The sequence below is a fragment of the Gouania willdenowi genome, chromosome 19, assembly GCF_900634775.1.
Source record: "Gouania willdenowi chromosome 19, fGouWil2.1, whole genome shotgun sequence".
Lineage (NCBI taxonomy): Eukaryota > Metazoa > Chordata > Actinopteri > Blenniiformes > Gobiesocidae > Gouania > Gouania willdenowi.
The window spans coordinates 6,504,611-6,529,528 of NC_041062.1; the positions used below are offsets into that span (position 1 = coordinate 6,504,611).

At 37.3% G+C, this 24,918-nt stretch overlaps 2 protein-coding genes across 4 annotated transcripts in view; one reads left to right on the top strand and one right to left on the bottom strand.

The window, feature by feature from the left end:
* insyn2a (inhibitory synaptic factor 2A) overlaps positions 1–7,445 on the top strand; it is a 37,959-nt gene extending 30,514 nt beyond the window's left edge. For both annotated transcript variants that reach the window (XM_028475389.1, XM_028475391.1), the window contains one exon: positions 6,445–7,445. In XM_028475389.1, coding sequence (XP_028331190.1) covers positions 6,445–6,628 — 184 coding nt within the window. In that variant the 3' untranslated portion in view covers positions 6,629–7,445. The remainder of the gene's footprint in view (positions 1–6,444) is intronic.
* The window catches only part of dock1 (dedicator of cytokinesis 1), a 211,018-nt gene that overhangs the window by 109,690 nt on the left and 76,410 nt on the right, over positions 1–24,918 (bottom strand). For both annotated transcript variants that reach the window (XM_028475387.1, XM_028475386.1), the window contains 3 exons: positions 22,727–22,833; positions 16,449–16,576; positions 13,173–13,268 (listed from right to left, as the gene is read on the bottom strand). In XM_028475387.1, coding sequence (XP_028331188.1) covers positions 13,173–13,268; positions 16,449–16,576; positions 22,727–22,833 — 331 coding nt within the window. The remainder of the gene's footprint in view (positions 1–13,172; positions 13,269–16,448; positions 16,577–22,726; positions 22,834–24,918) is intronic.

The window sequence follows — 24,918 nt, forward strand, 5'->3', positions numbered from 1 at the left end:
CCAGCTATTTTTTTCCACTGCTGTGGTGTCAAAAAGTCTGCACACTTTAAAGTGACTTTCATGTTTTTTTTTGGTAACCCTCATACTGTTGTTTGGGGCAAGTCCCCAAGTATGTAGTGAGATTGCATTGCAGATATTTAAAAATATGTTAAATATTCTAATAACTAAAAGTGCTTATATAATTTTAAACCATATATTGCAGTGTATTCATATTAAGAGTGATTGTGAAGAATGTGTTTTTATGATGTTTCTATAACAAATGTTGTCTTATTGGCATTTTTATATGATTAGGAAGAAAAACACGATTTGATTTCAGTTTGGGTTGATTCAGGGGAATTTGATCAAATAAGAACTATATTTTATACCAGACACACTCATCTCAAATCCACCGTAAGTTTGCAGCAACTAAGAATGTATTATTTCTTTTTAGTCTTTTCCTGACATTTTAGCTTCATGCAAACTAAATAGATTTAACAAATAGTTCTGGTGTTTATGTAAGAAAGATTTTGAAATGTTCATTAGAATAAAATGAACTAATGTAATCAATCCACTGAATAAGGTTTTCCTTACATTTTGGATTATGAAAAATGTATTAATTGCCACGGTTACATGATGTTTTTTTATTTTGAAATTAGTTATTCTGAGTTAAATAATTCGGAATTAAAGTGTTCTGCTTCGTGTTTACATCGAAATAGTAATTCCCGAACTGAAGTTTACTTGCGGGAAAAACCCACAACAAACCTTTTAACGTCGGATGGAACACAGAGGACCACACATGAGAACTGTTTTCATCTTTATTTTGATTGTAGTTTTGAAGCAACAGCTCAACAATAACACACTTTGGTCGACGGAAAAGCCCACAAAAGCCCAGTAAAACAATAACCAGGAATAAATAGTTACTCCATGGTAAAGATAGTAGCTCTAACAACCGTTACAATGATAAACATGGTGATATTACAGCCTGTGCAGCAGTATGGGGACGTATTTACTCGATTAAGTCTGTTCCGTTTGTTGATCTCCATCTGTGTGATAAGTCCATGTGTCTGTGTGAATGTGTGCATGTTTATACCTCCGTCCATCCACTTTTCTCATTATATCCATGTCTTTTAAGGTTCATTGAATAGTGCCACCATGTTGGATTATGTCGTCACCCAGCGCGTCATCGCTGCAAGTCGCACATGCGCAGAACAACCGGAATTAACTTAAAGCGGCTTAAAGTGTTGTTAACCGTTTACAAAAAAGAGGAATTATTTATTTCGAAATTAAAAACGGAATAAACCAGCCACCTAAATCGGAATTAAGTTCAATTCGGAATTAAATTAGCATTAGGAATTAAGTGTTTACAAGGTCAGGTTGAAGAGGAATTAACTTTTATTCAGTTTTAAAGGAGACATATCATGCATTTAAGTCCTTCCTTTTTACATATAAATCATACAGTTGTGGTCTATATAAAGCAGAACTGCAATGCTTGGGTCTGAATTCCTCATTATTAAAGCTCCACCCCTTTTCTACCCTTTTCTAATGTGCTTCTGAGAGCAACTCGTCTCTTTAAATGCAAATGAGACACTTCATACCCCGCCCCCTCTCCAGGTTGCAGAAGTGACACTGGGTTCAACTCCACCCTGTTCGGCCATTTTTGTAGTTTGATAGATGAGATATGATTATTCAGCGGCGCAGAAACTTTTTATTCACACGTTATTTACAAAATGTCAACAATGGAATACTTGTCCATCCAGCCTTACATGTTCGAGCCAGAGTCGGACCCAGCGGAGCAAGATGAAAATGAAGATGATGAACCTGCAGAACCCTAACAAGTGAGCTAACACAAGCACCGAGCTAACGCTAGCGCCAAGCTAACGTCACGAAATGCATTGCTCTTTTCGGAGACAAAAACGGCAAAATGAAATCACTAATAAAAACTTTAGACTTAAATTAAATCATGTAGGCCATATCATCAAGGATCTAAAACGAGCCCACAGCGCTAACATATGAAGACGGTGCAACTGCTAATGCTAACAAAACAATGACAGGGACGTCTTATCATCACACTTTTTAGCGTTATTTACAGCTTACCAAAGTGCTCTGTTCGTCGTCTCCAAAGATAGAAGGAATTGAACCCTCAATCAGACAAAGTCTTTCGGCAAATCCTTCTTTATACTGGCGGAGGTTGCAGAAGCAGTCATCCTTGAAGTGCTTCGCGCACACAAAAATGACCTTACCCACAGATGTGGGTAAATTTCCGTGAAAAATAAAACTCAACCAGGACCTTCGAAAAGGTTCTGATGCTGGGAGACGGTGTAATGAAGCGTGTGGGTTACTACATCCAACAACCGAACATTTTGACTTATCCTCTCGTAACTTCGGCATCCTTGAGCTTGGACTACAAAATAAAAGCGAGAAATAAAAATGGCGGATTGCTCGAAGTGTTGGGCCTGGAGTCGATGTACTAATTTGGCAGTTCCGCTGCAAATACTGTGACGTTACTGTTTAAAAAACGTAATAGAGAATAGAAAAATCAAAACAGATTGAAAAATATGACCAAAACAGAATATAAAGATATCAACGGAGCACCTGAAGAGACTAAATTGAACTTTTCTGTACTTCTAAACACTCTAAATATACAACAAAATGCATTTAAGGGCTAAAAAAGTGGATTTAGCATGATATATCCCCTTTAAGGAGGAAATAAAGCTCCCATGTAAACATGGCCACTGACTGGTGACAAGAGGGATTTTTTTTTGCCAGCGATGCAATAACTAACATTTCTGATTATACAACCATTCTACAACTGATACATTTTTACTCAGTTTCAGAAATAAAAATAAAATGATTCTAAAAATTATCTTTATAGGAAATTAAAACATGATTATATTCAAATCTAGGACAATTTATATATATATTTATCAATCAGATTGATGGACCGTTACACGCTGGATGGCATGAATTTAGCCTGGAAGAACCATGGCTAGCATTTTAATGACAATGGTTTGGCTTTGGATTATTAAAGGAATCCCTGACTCTCCATACAGCAGTACACACACTCAAGCACATAACACACACACACAACTAGTGACGCACATGGCCGACATGTCAACATGTTATCTCCAGGTTACTTCAACTCCTGTTCACGGTTAGAACATTTGAAAAAAAAAAAAAGGTCACTACACACGGACAACAAAAAAAAAGCTTTTGTGTGTTGGGAAGCGGAACCAGGTTGTGGAATAGTTTGTGTGTTGAAATAAAAAAAATGTCTGAATTTAAAGAAATTTAAACATGAATACATAAAGTTTATCTTCTCAAAGCATGTGTTAATGGGGAAAAAATGTAAATAGGTGTGTTTATACTTATGTATGTGTGGAGAGATTAATGTTTCGTGGATTACATGAATTGTATAATTATATAGATATATATCAATGAATTATGTGTACGTATGTACTGTACATATTCTTTTTATACTGTATAGTGTAAATAGATGTATATTATAAGATTATATATATAGTACTTGATATTAAAATGGGTATCATAAGTTTATATACTTCCTCCTACTCCTTCTTGAACACGTACAGACTTCAGGATTTTGTAACCACTTTTTCTCTGCTTTGTTTGGCTAATTAATTATTTTTAATTAATTGTTTTCATTGTGTTTGAAATAAGATTAAATCAATCCATAAAAAACACACCTTTATTTAAAAAAACAAAAACAAAACATCCCTATCGAAAAAGTTAAACCCAGGTTACCAAAGTGGGGTACGCAAATTGTCATGGGGGTACATGAATAAAAAATTAAATTGAAAACTAGAATATAAATTGACCAGCAGTCAGGAGCCTCCATGCATTGCCACAAATTACACATTAGTCAACCACCATGGTTACAGATGACGATTATTCAACAGAATATGTAAAATTCAGAAACACGGTTCACTGTAGGGCTACAATGTCTGTGACATTAACGTCAGCGTTTCCCAACTTCTTAGGGTCGTGACCCCATTTTAATGTCACACTTTTTTGACGTCTCTAGAGACTTGTTTTTTTCTTTCTAAAATTACTTTTTGATCATGTTTGTTGTTGCCAGGATGAGGGCACAACCTGATGCCCCAGCTCAGATATTTTTATACTGCATTTCATTTGAACTAGATTTATATTTCAGAAAGTGAAGTATGGAATACACAGTAGTTGTATGAGAGTGTTTTTTGTGTGTGGTGTTATAGTTTGAAAAATAAAAACAATTAAAAATTTAATAATTAAATCTTACATTTTTAATTAATTTCAGGGGACCCCATTTGAATTCCAGACGATTGCACATGGGGTCACGACCCCAAGGATAAAAAAACACTGCATTACATTATCATGTTTTTTAAGGGTGCAGTGGTAGGGGGTACATGGGTTCAGGTTAAATAGTCTGAAGGGGTACGGGACTATAAAAATTTAGGGAACCACTGTCTTAGAGGAAAACGTCATCCTAAATAATTCACCACTCTGAATATGACAACATAAATTAAACAATAGTGTTTTTTTAATATGGTTAAATGAGTGTGTATTCACTCAGGGAAATAATGCACAACAATGATCTCATCTAAAGCTCAGCCTTAGAGTAAAATGCAGAGCTGGAAGCAGGGACTCAACTCTAAAGACTTATTGGCAGTTATCTCTACTCACTTATATCGTTTTACACTTTGTAAAGATGTTCCTTTCTTACACACGTCTACAAATCCGCTGCAGAATTGTTTATGAATCCGTGCAGACATCCCGCTGCCATTATGTAAATCTGTCTCACAGCCTGACTCTGATAGTGGCTGTAGGAAGCTTTAGCAGCTTATGGTCCCTTTACACTTGCAGCAGCCAAGGCAGTAATCTGAGTTTCACTTAACAGGACGGGCGTGGGATTACAATGATGATGACTGCGGTTCTGATAAATCCTCCAGCACTTAGAGATGGGGACATGCTCTGGGAAAGACCAGACGCTGTGTTTATGTCTAAAAAAAAATTCCACAAATGATCCCAGTCTGAGTCCTTTTTACCTTGTGCTGATGTTCCAATGCGTGCAAGGCTCAAAGCTGCAACGATAGGAACTGAAACCCTAAGGAACTAGATTTTGCTTTGAATTCTATCAAGGGGAAATGAGTTGACACAGCCTCTTGTGACTGAGCAGTGGGAACAATGCTAACAGACTTGCCTCTCACTCTATGAATCACAATAAGATTGCCAAAAGCAAAAACGACAGCAGTCGAGACGGGGAAGTTAGATGCAATCAAATGGAAACTGGGGAATTTAGAGTGCTTACAATTTTAGGGTAAATGAAAACGAACGCTGCCAATTTCAGAAGACTGAACGCCAGCTGTGGTTCAACAAAAACAAGCCACAATGTAACACAGGAACTATAGCGTCATGCAACAGTTAAATAAAGTCAAAATCAATCAAAACCAAGCTTCACTGAGGGAAAAGCATCTTCTTTAAAAATGAAAAACAAGCGCAGCTAAAATCTTGTTTTCATAAATATTTCATTTGGACCAATTTGAAGCGGTAACATACAGTAACACAAGTGAACAACAATGGAAAATCATTTTGAAATCATTTTATCAATAGTATTGTTTTTTTCATGGTCATATTTTTATCAACGACATTTATTTTTTTCATTAACTAATAAAAACATAAGTATTAGTTTGTATTAGTGCTTTTATTTTGTAGTAAATGTTTTCCGATGATTTGTTCTCAAGCAAAGTGTTATTTTTGTTGACTAAAGATTTCCGTAATAGTTTCTGTCAACTGCATTTTCATAACTCACAATAACAAAACTAAGGCTAATTTTTTGAACGAAGTGTGAGCGAAAAATACATAAAAACATATTGATATTTTGTTAACTAATAAAAACAAAACTATAATACCCAAAGGACAAAATTGAATCAGAATTGAATTTCTTTTTTGGAAGGCATCCAATCAAAACTAGTTTTGTTGCGTCGAAGGCGGGGCGAGCCTGTAAACAGGATCAAAGTTAATTGTGTTTATTGTGGTCATACAAGTTGAACACATCAAATCTGTCTGTGTGTATTTATAAATATTATAATAATAATATATTAATATTATCTAATAGCAGGTTCATAAATTAAATCTTTAAAAAATGCATAAACTCTTGCACTTAATCTTTGAGTCAACTATATCTGTAACAGATTTACGAGACTAAAATCGTCATTTAGTTGACGAACTGAAATAGTCCTGAAGGCAAAATTTGGACTATAACAAAGTTGCATTTTAGTCAAGACTAAGACTAAAACTAAATTAAAATGTGTTGTCAGAATTAACAATGTTATTTGACCAATGAGGAAGAAAGGAAAGACTTTCTATTTGCCAAAATTTAGTCACATAATAACTTGGATATGAATGTGAATTTTTTACTTTGCAGTTGACCTGTATTTGAACTAATTTCCCATTCTCTGCTTGTTGCCACAGTGTTGAACTGGACTTCAAGTTGCAGGAGGACAAGCTGCAGCCGCTGATGAAGAGGATTTGCCCGACGGAGGATGTCCAATTCCCTCCTTTGCCTTATTCCCAGGAGGCCTTCACCTCCACCCCCAAACGCAAATCCAAAGCGGACTCCAAGAAGCACGGGCGTTGGAAACTTTGGTTTTTGTGAAAACACAGGATCATCCTCTTCCCCTATCGATGCACAGGATTTATTTGCTCCGTTTTGCCATTTGCCATGTCTTTTTTTTCTTTTCTTTATCTCCTTGGAGTCTTTGGAAAGCAAATTAACTGGATACCCAACCAGTCAAAAGCAAAACAAGATGCATTGTGGGACACAAATGTGGATTCCATGTGGAATATATAATGTCATGCTTACCAAAAACGGATTCATGAACTAATTTTCTCTAAACAAGGTGTGAAATTGCTCCAAGGAGAGATATTTAGCGATCACCATGGTGAGAAGATGAATTTGATTTGCAGCAGCTGTCCGTCTGCATATATTTTCCTAGCCGACGTCAGTGATAACCTGTTCTACAATGATGGCCCCCTTTCTAATGAGCATTTGGGACTCCTTCTCTCCTCCCAGCCTCCAGGAGAGGTTTGCAATTTCACCACAATGCTCCGAGACCTCCATCAACAATGTATCACGGTACTGCAAAGCACAATTTCCATGGTTTGGGATACAATTTCTGCGGCGGAATCAAAAAGAACAATTTTCATGTATAATCACCAACTGTGGAAAATTGAAGACATTTTCAAGGACAAACCATCAGAGATACTTATTGGAGTTTTAGGATAATCTTTCTTATTTATTGCTAAAATCTCGCTTTGAATGAGCTGATTTTGAAGTTAAAAAAAAAAAAACAATACAATAACACTTATTTTCTTACATCCAGTTGAAAAGATCAGTCTATGTAAATGTTTCCTAAATATAAATATATATACACATAAATTCACTTTAAGGTTTAGTAAAGTATATTTACGTGAGAGGCAAGCAGAACAGAAAGCCACGCTGTTCAAAATTTCAATTTGTGCCAATTTTCATGCTTCATATGGCTTAAAGGGTACCTGAAATGAATTTCAATTGCAATCTTCATCAAAAGATCAAATAAAATAGGATAACTAGAGGTTCTGTTGGGTTATTTTTGTTAAAAGTCCTTTTAGAACAGCCAGAAGTTCATTAAACCTGGCATTTCATCAAACTTGAGGCGTAATAGAAGTTGTGACACAATCTGCTACCAAAAAACACGCTGATTCCTGTCGCTTCTGAGAAGCTAACATCCGCCGGCAGCTTTAGTGGCTGATGGTTGCTAACAGAAGGTGGCCAAAGTTTAAGAGTAAATGTGGAGTTTAGCCATTGAAACGACTGGGACCACCATGTAGTCGGGTCACAGATTGTGTCGCAACTCCTCCTACGACTCTGACATGCAATATAGTGGCAAACGTGATGAAATGGCAGGTTTAATGAACTTCTGGTTGTTCTAAAAAAGACTTTTAGGGTGCAATAACGCCGACGGATCCTAGAGCGGTTATAACGCTCTAGGATTTGTTTGCTCGGATAGCCCACCTCGTTTGGGTGGTGTGAACATGCAAACAAAGTCTAGAGCGGATCAAACAGAGCAATTGTTTCTGTCGGTCTTGGAGCATTTCCAATCGAAGTCTAGAGCGATTAAGAACCCCATGAACAAAACCGCTCTTGGATTGGATCAAACACAGGAAGTATCGACAATGATGTAGGGGGCACATTATTGGTGGTGTGAAAGCACACTAAGAAAATAACCCAAACAAACATCCATATTATACTACATGATACTTTGTTTGAGCTTGCAAATTAAATTCACTACAGGTACCCTTTAATGCAAAAAGTCATAGAAACCCACAGAACTCTTGAACAAGTAAAATCCACACACCAGCAGAAAAACAGCTACCGTTTGACAAACAGCGTTGATCTAAAGCACATGTGGTGTGATAGAGGAAAGCTGTGATTGTTCTCAACACAAAAGTGAACCCAAGCCAGAATGTGTCACAGTAGGGCTTTTCCGGTACAGGGTGACAGGAGCGTGGCCTTGCATGCTTTTTACAACCCACTTTACACAATATTTTATAGCTTTTACACAAGCCTTTCTGAAGACAATGATGTATTTTCCCTCTTTTCCCACAAAATGTTGTCAAGATCCAATCCCCCGGATTAATTCGTCCGTCGGGTGAAGAACGTCTACTTTCTCAAAGCAGGTTTTTATTAACACTTACATCCAACAACAAAATATCTGTATCAAAGTATACAATCACATGTTGTATATTAATAAATAGGGCTAACGACATCCTATGTGTTAGAAAAGCTGCCGATAATTTAAAAGAAATTAAACGTAGAAAACTCCTGCTATAACACCAAACCCTCGTCACTCTAAAAGCCAAAAAACACTGCCTGGAAAAAAGAAGGCGAAAGTTGTTTCCAGGGCATAAATGTCATGATACATCATAAGCAGATATTTCAGAGTTTTGACCTTCACACACTCAAAGATGCTGCATCTTAGTGGTTTCAAGCATCGCACACCTCATTCTTGTAGATGCCATTATGTTTTCTTCTTCAGTAGTTTTGCTGTAGCATTAAGAGAGATAACTTAAGGATTATCTGTACCTTAAAGAAGTGCAATTGCTTTAAGATGTGCAATACTGTGTCTTTTTCTACTGTTTTATAAAAAATAAAAATATTTATTATGTAAAACACACACACAAAACTTTTGGGGAGCTCTTAAAATGTTCTGCTGATCTGAGCCCAACACAGTGTGTCTTTGAAGATGGAGTTTGAACCCTTTGAAAGTTTTGTTTCTTCTATTTTTTTTTTTTTTTGGAATAAAAGAAAAATGGTGAGAGCACAACAGACCGAACCTTCTTCGTGCACAGAAACCCCAAGAGACAAGACTGAAATTCTGGGCGAACACTGCAACAGCTTCGTTCAATGTGCTTTTTTGGACTGAATGTTTGCAGAGAAAACTTCAGCTCATGCTAGAAAATCTACAGTTCACACTTGGAAAGGCTGTAAATCTTTCTGATTGTGTCAGCTGAGCAGAATACAACTGAGGGATGAGCAGGAGATAGAGCCAACTTATCTTTAGGCTGGTTTTGGAAACCTGTGCTTTGTTCGAAATGTCACACTCCGTACTATACACTACAGACTCAAAGAGTATGTACTGTCTACTATATACTATGATTAGGATGATGAGCATTTCCACTGACGTATTCCTCCAAGTTTCTCAAGATGCATTTGGAACCTACAACAACTAAAAACCTGAACCACACTGAGGCTAAATAAGTGAGAAAGTTTTCAAGTAGAATATCAACATGTGCTCATTTGATCCATAAAACTTGCGTTTACACATTCCATTCCAACATTTCGGAGACATTGTGAAACCCGCTATTGTGCTACTGACAAAAATTTTGTTTAACTTCAAAACAAGAGCCCTATTTACAAAAGTGTTTTAAAAAAAACTAAAGGAAGATAAGAATACATGCTTTTGTATGGAAAAAGGGAAGTCTGATTTTTAGCTTGAGGCCAGTCCCTGGACGATTTTACATTGCAATTTGACTTCAAATTAGTATGTAGTGCGTTCACATTAGATAGCTTGGAAAGATTGAGTATGCGAAAAATACTTGGATGAATACTGTATCGGGGTATTTTTTAAGAATGTACGATGGGTACACTTGTCATACTAAACTTCCCCATGATGTATTGCGGAATGTACAATCGTCCTGGGACCGGCCTCAAGCTAAAAAAATCAAACATCCCCTTTTCAAAACAAAAGCATCTCTTCTTGTCTTCCATTAGTTTTTTGACACTTTTGTAAATAGGGCTCTTGTTTTGAAATTAACCGGAGGTTTGGTCAGTTGCACAATGGAGGGTCTCCAAAAATCCCTTAAATGTTGATATGAAATGTGTTTTCACAAGTTTTATGGATCAAATGAGCACATGTTGATATTCTACTTGTCACTTTCTTGCTTAAAATGTTTTCAGAACTTTCAAAGGTGGAGAATCAACGGAGATATTTAGCCTCAATGTGCTTCACGTTTTGGTAGTTGCAGGTTTGAAAGGCATCTTGGGAAACTTGGAAGTATAGTTCAGCGGGAACCCTCATCATCCTAATCATACTTATACTAATAGTATAGAGTAGACAGTATATACGAATTGCACACTTAAAAAATGTCCCCATATAGTATCTCACATACTCAATCTTTCCATACTATCTAATGTGAACGCAGACTTATTATGAGTAGTATGTTTGTATGACATTTCGAACATAACCCAAGTCCTTTACATACCCCGCTACACTTTTGTAGGTTTTCAAACTCAACTGTCACACTTTCATGTTTTACCTCCAGACTTCATGCATTTACCTTAACCCTGCGACAGGGTCACCAGCTTAATATTTTATTCACTTCTATCAGTTCTTCTTCTACTATCACCTCCTGTGGTTTCAAGGTGACAAAAAAACTAAACAAAGCACTCAAATCCCAGGGCTCGGAAGAGTCGTTGCAGTGACAATAGTTAGGGGACAGAGTTTGAGCAGGTGAGGGGAGGAGAGGTGCAGCGAGTCACGAGTGCATGTTGTGGCATTATGATGCAGTGCCATGTCTCACTATGCTGCTTTTTTTGCAAGTGCTTTGCAGCAGTTTGGCCAGAAGAGAAATCAGCAGAAAGAGAGAGAGAGAGAGACAGAGAGAGCGAGAGAGAGAGAAAGAAAGAGAGAGAGACTAAAAGTGCAACAAAACCAAAATACTCAGAATGAAAGTTAAAAAGATGGGGATCAAATTTGTACAAAATCCCCTCTGCAGACTGCATGACAATTAATCAGGTTCAACATGCTGTCACTTGTACTAAATGTCTAAATATCCACAGTTAAATGATAGTAGCAAATGTGCTTGGTTTCGTTTGAAGGGCAGAGGTAAATCGTCACTTTATAAAAACCCGTAATCACCCAAAAACATTTCTGCTACGTTTCATGAGCTGATCTGAAAGTGAGCGAACGAGGATGTGAATATAAAGCCTAGCCTGGGATGAACAGTGATCCTAATGTGTGCCGATGCTATGTCCAAGTTGCTAATAGGCAAAGCACTGCAGTGACGACAACACAAAAAAAAATAGCGACGCCTCCCCGAGTCGTCGCTGTGATCACAGTCTCATCAACATTCCGTGTCCACTCCTGCCAGTGGAGAGTACAGGACAGAAAGGAGGAGGGGAGCTGGAGTTAATGCATAAATCTAAATGTGAGGGGATGCCACTCTGAGGAACAAGGTCAGTGCTTGGCTGCAGTGATGTGTGAGCAGCACCATGTAATGTGCCTTCAGGGAGGGCAGCAGCAGCACCATGATTGCAAAGTTATGACATTTGCAATAGAGCCACGTCAGTTGACAAAATTTGCATCAAGCTTGATGGTCGTCATCGTTTTTTAAACATTACCTAAAACTCAGCGATGATGCTGTGCTCTAATTCCCATCAAGTTCAAATGAAACTGCTCGCACCAACGCTAAAAATTCAGCAACTTTGAAAGGTCAAAGCGGTGAAGTACAGTGCACTGTGTTAACGCCATTAGCATATGCAAACAATGAAGTTGGTTGAAATAAAAGCAATATGGGGTCGATGGTAAAGTGGTTTCATTAACTAGAAAGGACGCAGGTTTATTGCAGATGGTGCAGGGACACTGTTTCACACTTTGAACCCTTTTTACCACTTTTTCTGTCCTATTTTTTAGCCACTCTAACTTGCAACTTTTAACCAATTTCTGTGGTTTTTAAAATCCCACATTTTTGAGTCACTTTTAGCCCATTTCATTTCTGATTGAAACAAGGATTTACAGTACATCTTTAAGATGATTAATACTATGGCACAAATAACAGAGAGTGTCGGTTCGTACAGTGTGAGAACATGAATTGTGAGCTGCAAACATTCAGACTCTGCAATTGAGTTGCACAGTTTGAGCTGGAGCTGAGTACAACGAGACAGACAGAGACAGACGACTAAAATCCTTATGACATTAAAAAAAAAAAACACAGAAAGTCAGAAACTCTCTGCTGGTGTGGCTACAATACAAATAATATATGCAACAAGTTAGGTTATACAAGTACAAATAAAAGCTACAAGGAGACAAACTTTCCGTTGCCTGTCACACGGTGTGTTTGGAACTTTTTTATATCTCGACTTTATCCGTCATCGTTTTCAGAAGTGCTTACACTCCAATACAAGTTATGCATTTAAAATAAGAGCTTACCGCAATTTGAAATGTAAAAGAAAAAGCGTTGACATTTATATAAAAGCATGAAGTGCACACAAACTCACAATCCTCAAAGAGCAACACGTGTCAAAAACTCACACAAATGTGATGCATCAGACTGAAGATGAATACAAATGAGGATGTTGCTACAGCACAGTTAAAAACGGCTGATGTTGGATATAATCATAACCAGCACGAGCAGCAAAAGGACGCTCAGCTTGGTAAGAGAATAGTGTTAGTGGGAACACTGGTAAGCCACACAAAACCGCCAATCACAGATCAGCAGATACATCTACATTGCAGCAAATAGGAAAATAGATAGGAGCAGACAAGAAACTGAAAGTGAAGCCTGTAATTAAGAGCATGTTATGAAAAGTGTGGATATGTGGAAAAACATCACCATGACATTACAATATCTAGTTTACGATTCAAATCGGTCAGACTTACAATGTGCGGGGAATCGCGGCCCATGGATATGACAGTCCTGTTGACGGTCCGCAGCAGTTTCTCCATGATGACTTGGACGTGCCACTGAGTGGGACCCTGCAAAAAACACACACACAACACACACACACACATTGAAATGACAAAGAGCTTTGGACACAGCAGGTGTGTAATTCTCAAAAGCTTCCAAATAAGGTAAATGTATCAAAATCATGTTAAAATAATGTTTTATTGTCAAGTTAAAAATCTGGTATAGATGAAAGATGGGAGAGCAACTGAGCAACCAACCCGACATAACTGAGTCAAATTTCATCAATATTGTCCAAGTATGAACTGAGATGTGAATTTTAAAACGTATTCAAATGATGAAGACAAGGATTTTTCAATTTTTCTAACTGATCCAGATCTCCTCCAAATCTAATGCTATCGTCCTTGGCCTCAGATCTATATTTAGTTAAAAAAGTTTCTCAGAATCTGTTAAACAGATAAATAAATAAAAAGACAAACACCAGTGACACTATTACCTCCTTGGAGGAGGTACATTTTCAATTCCTGGTCAGTTTTTACGTCACACTCTCTAGCACAGCAGCTGACAAATCACTGAACTAATTAAATGTTACATTAACATGCATCAAATGGTGCGTTTCGACACAACTTTAAATCGCTGCTTATTAAAAGATGTGTAGATAATGAGATTAAGGTGATAAATCTGCTGTTTCATTAATTCCAAATGGAAGACAGTTTGAGGTGCTAAAAATAAACTAACCAGCTTTGTTGCCTTTTTATGAATCTTGAACCAGCTGCATCAAAAAGCTGTTTAAAGTAGTCTAGAACAGGGGTTCTCAACCTTGGGGCCAGGACCCCATTTGGTGTCGTGAGACACTGGGAGGGGGTCGCCAGATGCCTTCAAGAAACAAATTATTTTTCGTGAACAATTTGAGCCCATTTTTGCTTATTTTTACCCTTTTTCTGCAACTACACCAAACTTAACATATTTTAATCTATTTTCATCACTTTTTCTTGGCATATTTTTGCTTCTTTTGATGCGTTTTTGCTACATTACGCCCATTTCTCTCACTTCTCCATCAAATTTCAATATTTTTTTCCACTTTCAAAACATTTTCAGCACTTATAAACCCTTTCCATCACTTTTCCCACCACATGTCGCATATGTTGACCTATTATCGTCACTTTTAACCATATTTCATGCTTATTTTTGCCAATTTAACCACATTCACAATTTGTCATGCCCATTATTTGCCAGTTTAAACTAATTGTTGCTAATTTTATCCCTCCCTCCACCCATTTTTGCCACTTTTAATCCAATATTGACACTTTGAACCCTTTTCACCACTTTTTCTGTCAGGTTTTGACCACTCTAATTTGCAACTTATAACCAATTTCTGGGGTTTTTAAAACCCCATTTACCACCGTTTTTTGGTCACTTTTAACCAATTTTATTCCTGATTGAAACAAGGATTTACATCTTTAAGATGACTATATACTATGATGCAAATATTAAAGAAAAACTTCCTGGATAACAGTGGATATTATACAGATAAATACATAAATGTGGTTATCACAGATTAATTCCCCTGTATAGATGGCCCCTTCAGGTAAAGTGGGGGAACCTTTATTTTGGGGGTTGAGGGCTGAAAAGTTTGAGAACCACTGGTCTATAAGAGCCTTTAATGTAGACATTTAGTTTGTAATCCTTCAGTCTTTGTAGCAGTTTTAATAGAAACTGTCTACTGCAGAGATAACATAGAAGAACAATGACCACATGACTTCTATTCATAAGTTAGTCTGGTGCACAGGAAGCCTGTGATCGATGCACAGGACTGACATGAAAAAGAGAGGTAGTCTCTGAAAGGAAAACATCTATTTGAGACACAGCAGTGAGATGGAAGCGATGGATAATCCCTCGCAGAATGGAGTGTGGGAGGCACGGACTGCAGTGATCAATGATGAGGGTCTGAGAGGGCCTGAGGGAGGACATCAGGAGTCCAGGCATGGCAGAGGATGAAACACACTTGTAAAGCAGATGAGTGTTTATGAGTGTGAGTGAGTGAGCATTTAAGCCTGACTGCTGCAAACGGACGATTGGAAACCGCAGGAAACCAAAAAAAAAAATCAATTAGCATTTAAAGGTACAAGCACGAGTGACTTTTCGAGTATTTAAATCAACACAAAATCTAATGTTTTACACAAATAATTCACTTAAATGGAGCTTTTTATAAAACTGTGCTTCAGAGTTCTCTGTTTACATGTATATTGTAAAGGAGGGGTGTCAAACTCATTTTAGTTCAGGGGACAAAGTCAGAGCAGTTTGATCTCAAGTGGGCCACAGATTTTATGCTGGAAAACATTATTGTGCCCTATTGTGACCAATTTCTATTAAATGAATGGAAATATTATGTAATAAGTTAAGAATTTTTAGTTTTTTTAGCAGTTTAACATTAAAAATAACTGCAATCATGAGATATAAGAACAGTGAAGGAGTGTTGAATTTCATTTACACAATGATAAACGTTTTACTTACTCCTTTGGGCCAAATTAGATGCTCCAAAGAGCCAGATTTGGCCCCCAGGCCATGAGTTTGACACGTGCATTAAGCTAGTGGGCCACAGATGTTGTGCTGGAAAACATTTTTGTGCCTTAGTGTACACTTCTAGGTGTACGTAAAATACTAAATATGTAAGAAACCAACAATATCCAAGCAATAAGTGACAGATATCAGTCCCAACAGGATCTTCACTTTAAATTTCCTAGATTTTGTGACCAATTTAGGAAAATATGAAGTAATAATTTGAGGAAAATTGAAGGATTTTGTCAGAATTTTGAGTTTTTCCCAACAGTTTAACATTAAAAATTATATTGTGTAGCACCAGGAAAACTGTGAGCACCTGCACATATTGTTGAGTTTCATTTACACAATGATTCAGGTTTTCTCTCTCATTTTTACTTACTCCTGCGGGCCAAATTGGATGCTCTAATGGGCCAGATTTGGCCCCCGGGCCATGAGTTTGACACATGTGTTTGTAAAGGATGACCTCCAACAACCCTGAGACATCAATCTCTGACATGGCCATAAAATACGCTGCTTTCAGGCAATGCAGGGCCATAAAACAACCTGAAACCAGCAGATTGATTAACACCTGTTAACAGCCACTATCAAAACAAGCCTCCTGCTTATTCTGCTACAACAGGGATTCCACTGCCGAGCTGCTTTTATTCCCATGAGGAGAAAAAATAAAACCATAAAGTGCCGTTTCTCACCACATCCGTCCTGTAAAGCACCTCCAGGATGTCACTGAGCAGCTGGCAGCACGCCTTCAGCTCCTCCTGCTTCTCCAGGTGGAACTTCAGCTGCTCCGTCATCAGTGGCAGGAGGATCTCACGGCAATCTGTGGAGAAACCAACAAAACACACACAGACACACACACACACACGTTCACATTGCATGAAACACACGGGGAGGCTAATATATCCAGCCAAGCAGTGCAACATATGCTCTAAAAAGGCTCAGAGACTGAAACAATGAACACACGTCATTCATTTTAAGTTAAAATGGAATATTTTAGAATATTATTTCAATACTTAATGAATAACTTTGTAAGCCTCCACAGTGGAAACATTCAAATAAAAATACAAAACAGTTACTGACTCCTTCTAAACACTTTTTAGTGCTTTCTATTATTTTGAAGGCTCTATTGCTGCTTTGAAAATATCATTAATCCAAAATATTCCAATGATAATTCGCACAAAAAAAAAAAAAAAAGAAAATGTAAATATGTCAACAGACATGATTAATATTGCCAGGCTAATAGAACAGAATGCCATGCTTGTGCAGTGATGAACATGTATTTGGCATGCATGCTATATTCCACCACGAGTTGAAGGAAAAGGTCAAAATTGGTGCCGATATTTTTGCACCTCCTTAAAGATTTATAATTTAGGTTTTAACATAAAGATGACAAAAAGGACAAAAACACAACACACCCAGCAGCCTGTAACCAAGGAAAAACAAAGGTTACAAAGCAAGGCCAACTCATTAGTTTTTGTGCAAAAAGCACGACAAGTGAGTGCACACAGTTCAGATGCTGCAGTAATTTCGACCCAATTTCGACTTTCTGACATTTTCGATGGACCTCATTAGTCAGAAATAAACACACTTCAAAATAACATTTCATCTGTGAATATAAAAAACGATACATTCAAAGCTACGCCTTAAAAAAAACCAAAACACCAGGTAAAGACATAGTGCAGGCCTCGTGGATAAATAGATTAAAAAAATCACTACTGTAAACACTGCGTTTATTGATGAAGTCGATAAAGTTTTGCGCAGTGTATTGTGGGTTGTGGAGTCATGTAGACAGATGCATAGAAGTGTTTTAACTTTATTCTTACTGTGAAAAAAACTATCTATTAGAAGAAGTTAAAAGATCAATAATTACTGTTAGTTAATGAATTATAAACTGTTATTAACAGTTTATTAAGGCTTTATAACTGTGCATTTTAGATAGCCAATAGATAACTTCTAAACCATTAGTTAATTTATAAATTACTTGTCAAATGTAAGTTAATGATTTATAACTATATACCATATAAAATTAGTAATATATCATGACTAAGCTATTAGTAAAGTACTTATCAATGACTTGTTAATTATCAGTTCAAATTCCTCTTACTAACTAAATGAGGAATAGTTGCAAGTTTAGAATAACGTCCCAATAACGTATTCAACAGTTTATTAATGATCTATTAATTACATATAACGGATAGCGAAACACATTGTGTTGGGAAAGTTGTGGCAGAACAATGGCGGATGTTAATTTCCTATCTTACGTGAAAATATTTGAATCAGGACGAAATTAAATGTCTGGTAGCATGAGGTGATATGATGAATACAAGAAATCACGGTTAGAAAAAAGTAAAGGCACTTCTATGAATACATCTACGGGACTCCACATCCCACAATGTAATGCGGAAAACATTTCCGACAATGTAATAACGGTGCATTCACACTGAAAGCGACTTCAGCGCTCCTTCAGCAATCCTTCAAGCGAAACGATTCGCGCAATTCCAGAAAATCAATCGCGCAATCTGAGTCGCTGGGAAGTCGCTCAAAGTTGAAAATGTTTGACTTTTCAAGCAACTTTGAGTGACGCTGTGTCACGACGTTCAATCAGCAATGAGTTTCTCCTTACATGAGGATCTCATGAACCCAAAGACGACTGCGTCTTACCTTCCGGCATTTTGGAATTTTGTACAATCGAGGTAGAATCAGCCACGTTTTTATGTGAAAATGGAGCTGCAAACAGGCTTTGAAATTGTTGGGGTAGATGAAGCCATGAAGCGCGACTATATTCAAGTGACTCATCGCTTGCGATTTAAGCAAGCAAGCAGTGACTGCAGTCACTTCAATCAACCGTGATGAGTCGCTTGAACAGAGTGGCACTTTTTGGTCGCTCCCTCACTTCAACACTCCAGTGACGTGATGACCAGGGAACAGCGTGAGTGAGTGTGTATGTGTGTGTGTATGTCAGCGGAGCCAGTGACAGGGGAGACAGGGCCAATCACTTCGTTTACAGCACTTATCATAGATAGTGCCGCTTTTACAGTTTAAATGATCAACTTACGGGGTTACTAAAGGATGGGTTCACCCAGAATGTAGGCTTATTCAAGAAGTTAACCGCTTTAATTTTGCCCTGGTCAAATGAGGAAGCGTACAGCTACGCTTAAAGTTGTTTAAAAAGTTCAAATTTTTCAACTTTGAGCAACTAGGTCGCGCAGGAACAAGTCGCCAGAATCGCGCAAGCCTGGTCGCATGGAGGGAAGTTGCTTGAGATCGCGTCACTTACATTGATTTTTAATGTAATCTAGTCGCTTCAGTCGCGTTTGGTGTGAACGCACCTTCAGAGTATTTACAGTGGAGATCAGAACAAATTTTGAGTGTCAATTTTGACCTGTTACATCTATTTTTTTTTGAGCAAATGATCATTTATTGATAGGCCTACACTAGGTTTTCATCAGATAAAAAATTATCGTCTTCAGCTGCTTTTGAATGCGCAAACCTCCCATCATTAAAAAAAAGCACAACACTGAGCCTACACAAAATGACCATATAATTATCTACACTTATGGTTTGGTCTACTAGAGATGCTGGGAACCACCCAGGGGAAGATAATGAATCTATGTCTCCATGATTTGAATACATAGAGCCACTTAAAACCCTCTTGACGTGTCTTTTGATTATCCTATTATGTACAAACATATGGATGCACCGGCTACAACAATTAATGTATGTTTGCTGGAGAGATAATCCAACAGCAGGGTGGTTCTCTGATGTCTACATCAGGGCAATGACACCGCCTGCTGATGAGCGGGCCCTTCACAAGCAATGGGGCGGAATAGCCGTCTACAATTATACCAACAGATCAATAGTAATGACCAGAGAGTCCAGCACTGAGCATCACTCTTCAATAGTCACTCATTTATCAGGGCCAAAAGACCAATTCTTCAGTATAAAGAGTAAAATTTACACTGTGGCATATTCAGTTGTCCACCTTATTGAAAAGCAGAAACGTTCCACATCAGCCTGTGCAAATTTGAATTTGAACTTTATTTCAGCAGTCTTTAAAAAAACAAAAACAGAACAAACAACACTCAACTGTCTAACTCTTCAGCCAAAAGGGTGTAGGTTGAAGTAAAAGCTTATACATACCAAACCAGAGGTGGACTGGGAGAAAAATGCAGCCGTGGCATTTTCTATCCAGACCAGCCCACTACATTATCAGCGGACATCACGTAGAAACCGTTAAGTCAGTAATGCTCAACATGTGGCTTTTTATGTCTTAATTTTAATAATTATTCCCCCAGAAAACCTTAAAAGGGGGAACGTTTTTAACCCCTTTTGACCAATTTTCTTTGGCCATTTAGCAACGTCCTTTGCTTGCTTACTTTAATACAATATTTGTCGGTTTAAAAAAAAAAAAAAAGACCACTTTTCATTTCAATGAGCTAACTTTTGTCTAATAAATACCACTTGCTTCCTTTTTCTTACATTTTCTTCCACATTTTTGCTCTTTTTCACTATCGTTAGTCACATTTTGCCCATTAAAGCAACCCTTTGCCATTACGTACCACCTGGTTCTTCTTTATTTGCCCAGTTTTGAGCCACTCTTGACTGCTTTTGGCCCATTTTAGTCACTTTACACTCTTTTCTTGCCACTTTTGGCTTTTTTGACCACCTGTTACCATGTCTGCCTCCACTCGCTCGTCAAAAAACCCCCAAAAAAAAACATAGCGGACAATGCACGGTATGCCAGATGGCCAGTCAACCTCTGAACGGACCCCACAAGTAAAACGCTGTTGTCTGCTTCTTTTAATGTTTGCTGGCTGCTGCAAGACATTCATTTTTTTCCCCAGCCAGACCAAATTAGATGACCATTGCTTCTTTTATTTTTTGTTATGAATCAGGCCTTTTTCATTTAATCTATTCCCCCAGCACAGTGAATGTGTGAGCGTGTTGACTTCTAAATGAGGACCTAACCTAACACGGCCTCAGAGGATCAGTGCCTGGAGCAACAGGCTTCCAGGGAACTTATGCTTGGCTGGGTTTTCTTGGGCTGCTTGCCACGGGTTAGCCAAGCTGCAGATACTGCAGGGCTGGATTTCCAATTAACAACATCCTCATCCTGGCCCTCGCACGTGACATAATTATTTTAAATAAGACCACTACTTAAGATGGGTAGAAAAATGAAAGGTCCAAAAGAACTTGGGTTATCTGAAAGAAACACCCAAGGGAAAAGACTTCTGTTTACCATATTCTATTTTTTTATTATCTGTAACTTAATGAAATGTTTTTTTATGAGCCGCAGCAGTAAAACATTTCCAGTAATGCTTTTGGCCCTTGTTATCACCTTATTCCATTTGCGAAACTGATGAGCACCTATTTAAGGGCCCTCAATAAAAAAAATTTGATGGGCACTCGATCGAACAGTTTTGAAGAGCTTAAAACATACTGCATCAAGTAATTGACCATTTGGCACCACTGTCATTGTTTTTCCAGCTTCTAAGTATTGAAAGTAATTAAAAATCTCCAAGATAATGAGGTTTGTACTGTATTTAACAAAACCACGTCAACCCAACCAAATCACCATTATTCACAGATGAAACAAAGACCAAAAAGAAGAAAAAAAAACTAATCCAACCAAAAAAGACCACTATGAACAAAAACATATTTGGATTACTTGCAATAACATTTGAGCATCATGAGGTATATTTAACCAACACTAAATAAATAATAAACTGTAATGTTCGGTTAACTTTTGTTTAGCTAACCAGACTTTTTATCGCCAGCATTAAATTGTTGCTTTTAGTTTCAAAAAAGGTTGAATTTGGATCAAAAATACCAGACGTGACCTACATTTTTTTGATTAGCTTGATTCATATAGCGCTTTTATGCCACACTGAAGTAGTCCAAAAGCGCTTTACAAAATCAACTCATTCACACACTAATGAGACTGAGCTGTCATGCAAGGCGCTGGTCAACCACTGGGAGCAACTTAGGGTTCAGTGTCTTGCCCAAGATCAGAAGACGACCCCTCTACCACCTGAGCCACGGTCGCCCATAGAACAGGGAGAACCCGTAAGACGATAAATAGAAACTTTTTAGTATCAGAACTGAAGCAATTAACAAACCTGAGACGAGGAGAGACAAAGTACCGAGTAATGAGAAAAATAAAAATGTAGTGGAGTAAAAAGTATCCTCTAAAAAAGTAAAGAAGTACCCTCCAAAAAAAAAGAAATATCCTCCAAAAGTAAAGAAGTATCCTTCAAAAATAATACTCAAATAAAGCGCAGATACTTGAAACTACTACTTAAGTATCGTACTTAAGTAGAATTTTTTCTTTACCGTTTACCACTGAAAATTCCATAAAGTACCCAAACTATTTAATACTTTTAATGAATATAGCTTTTAATGAATGCTCAACATTGTTATATACAAGTAGAACTAAATGTGTACAGGTAATCAATTGTGTGTTTGAATAACCCTTTGATAAATTGGTGCTCGCTTCATTAGCTGCGTTTCCATTACCACCACAATTGAAATGTATTGCAAAAGTATAAATGGTAACACTTTTTCAGCAATTACTCGTCACAGGGTGTGACGTACCTGACCATTTTTCTCCAAGAAAACATGGCGTCGTACATGTGTACAGAAGAGGAGATCCAGACATTTCTTAGCGTTATACTTGAGAAAAATATTGCTGCCACATTGGACTGCAAACATTGAAGGAATGCAGAGTGTTATGAGGAGGCTTCGTATACTTTTATACACACTGTAAAACGGATGAATGGATGGATGACCACAGAACTGTTCTGGAAAATAAGACACTCTCTCCAGCTCGGAATGACCTTTTGTCAGATTCACGGAGGTAAGCCAAGGGGGCGGCAGGTGGTATCAGTGATTGCTTATATTACTGAACCGTAAGACGAGGTATATTCACTGTGGGAGTGGGAGTATATAGTTTATGTGTGTGTGTGCTCACCGTGATGAGTGAACAGGTCACTGTGAACAATGTCAATCAGACAGTCCAGCTTCTGTTTGACCAGGCGACCTAAAGGGACCTTCAGGATGAACTCTGTGAACAACTTGCTGCGGAAACGGACGGAAAAAAACAGAAAAACAAAAAGGTTAAAGGGACCGCGTCATCAGCCGGTTGACTGCTTTCAATTGTAAGCAATGGACCAAAAAGCCATTACATAGCATTGTTCACCCACACATGTAAGTCATATAGTCAGACTCAAGGTATAGGACACACTTCAAGGGCCAAATATGAAGTACTTTGATTTTAGATTTGATTAATGTCCCCACAATAACTCCAGCAAGTTCATTTTGTCTTATTTTTGAACGTTTCATTTATTCAGACACATTTTAAGGAAGTTTGTTTTGATCTCCTGACGTGTTTCCACTGTCAACTGCCAGTCTTCTTCAGAGGCGTCTGCTGCTCGCTTTGATGTGTCCAATGCTTAGACACATTTTTGTCCGTACTTTGGCGTGGCCAGCCAGGCAGAACTGTCAAGTTTGCCACACCCAGAAATAACTCAAGAACAAATCAAAGCGATCAGCAGACACCTCTGAGGAAGACTGGCAGTAGACAGTCAAAACATGTCAGGAGATCAAGGTAAATTTCCTGAAAAAAAGTCGTCTGAATAAATGAAACCTTCACATATCAATGTCTCCAAGTTTGTATTTTACACGACGTATAAATCATACATAAAGTATGTAAGGGGCCAACAATATCCAGGCAATAAGTGACAGAAATCAGTACCTGCAAGATTTTTTCTTTTAAATTTAAATTGATTTTGTGACCAATATTTATTTAATTTGCAGAAATTGTGTGAAATAATTTCAGGAAAATTGAGTTCCTTGAACAATTTAAGATTTAAAATGACTGCAGAGGCATAATGCATTAGACAGAATATTTAAAAGATATAAGATAATCAAGTGGAAGAGAAGTTGGACGGATGATATAAATGAAAGATAAGGGGATAAAAATCATGAATCATGACAGACTAACAGAAATGATTGCAGGTAAAAAAAATAGTCTTGCAGATCTTTTTTCACTCGTTTCCCTTTTATTTGATCATATGAAACTGTTGTGAAATGCGTGTGGTTTATCATTCATCTCCTTACCGAGGAAGGACAGCTTTTTTGAAGTTTTGCACACTTTGAAATAAGAAACATTGTCCTTGGGAATTAAAGTAAACGTCTTTTTCTTCAAAATTTGGTGTTTCGTAGTATTTCTCATCTCAGTTCTGAACAATAGTAGAGCACGAGAAATTAAATTAAATTATATAATAACATTGGAGGCGACATTCAAAGAAATTCTCAATAACTAAACCAAATGTGTCAAATTCAAGGCCCGGGGGACAAATATGGCATCCAATTCAGCTGTGTAAACTACCAAAATATTTAGTTGTAAGTTTTTACAAAATCCTGCAATTTTTAATTTTAATCTCCCCAAATTAAACAAAAATTGGTCAATAAATAAATAAAACAAAGGACATTTAATTATCTGTCACTTATTGCTTAGATATTGTTGATGCCTTCCATACTATGTCTAATTGGTAACACTTATTAGGTATTTATTAATGCCTTATTCTGCATGGCCTTATTATACAACCAGTAAGCATTAACTAATAGTTTTCCCTCAATAACCTCAGAATTATTACTTATTAGTAGTAAGTAAGGAAGTTGTTGTATATGAATTACAATCTCAACATGTTAGGGTTAGGGTCCATGTTGGACTGCGAGACTGCTAAATATGACCTATATATATATATATATATATATATATATATATATATATATATATATATATATATATATAAATATGTCATTGTGATGTGATGAACTTTGAACCCTACCAATCTTTTTACTGGTAGGTCGTACAGCTTCGGTCCAATGAAATAAAATACTCCACTTGAGATGAGCTTTTAAGAAATGTAAGCATTAAACATGTACAATAAATATTCGTAGAGATATGGAAAATTTTGGTTTTTGACACTTGGCACGACCTTGACTTTGACCTTGACACTTTGGCGCTAAAAAAGGTTGACTGTACATCCTTGACATTGCCCCTATGAGATGACATACGTGTCTTTAGTGCTGCAGTAATAGCCTAGGAGGAGTTCTTGGACAAAGGAGTTACAGAAGAAAAAAAAAAGATAATAATAA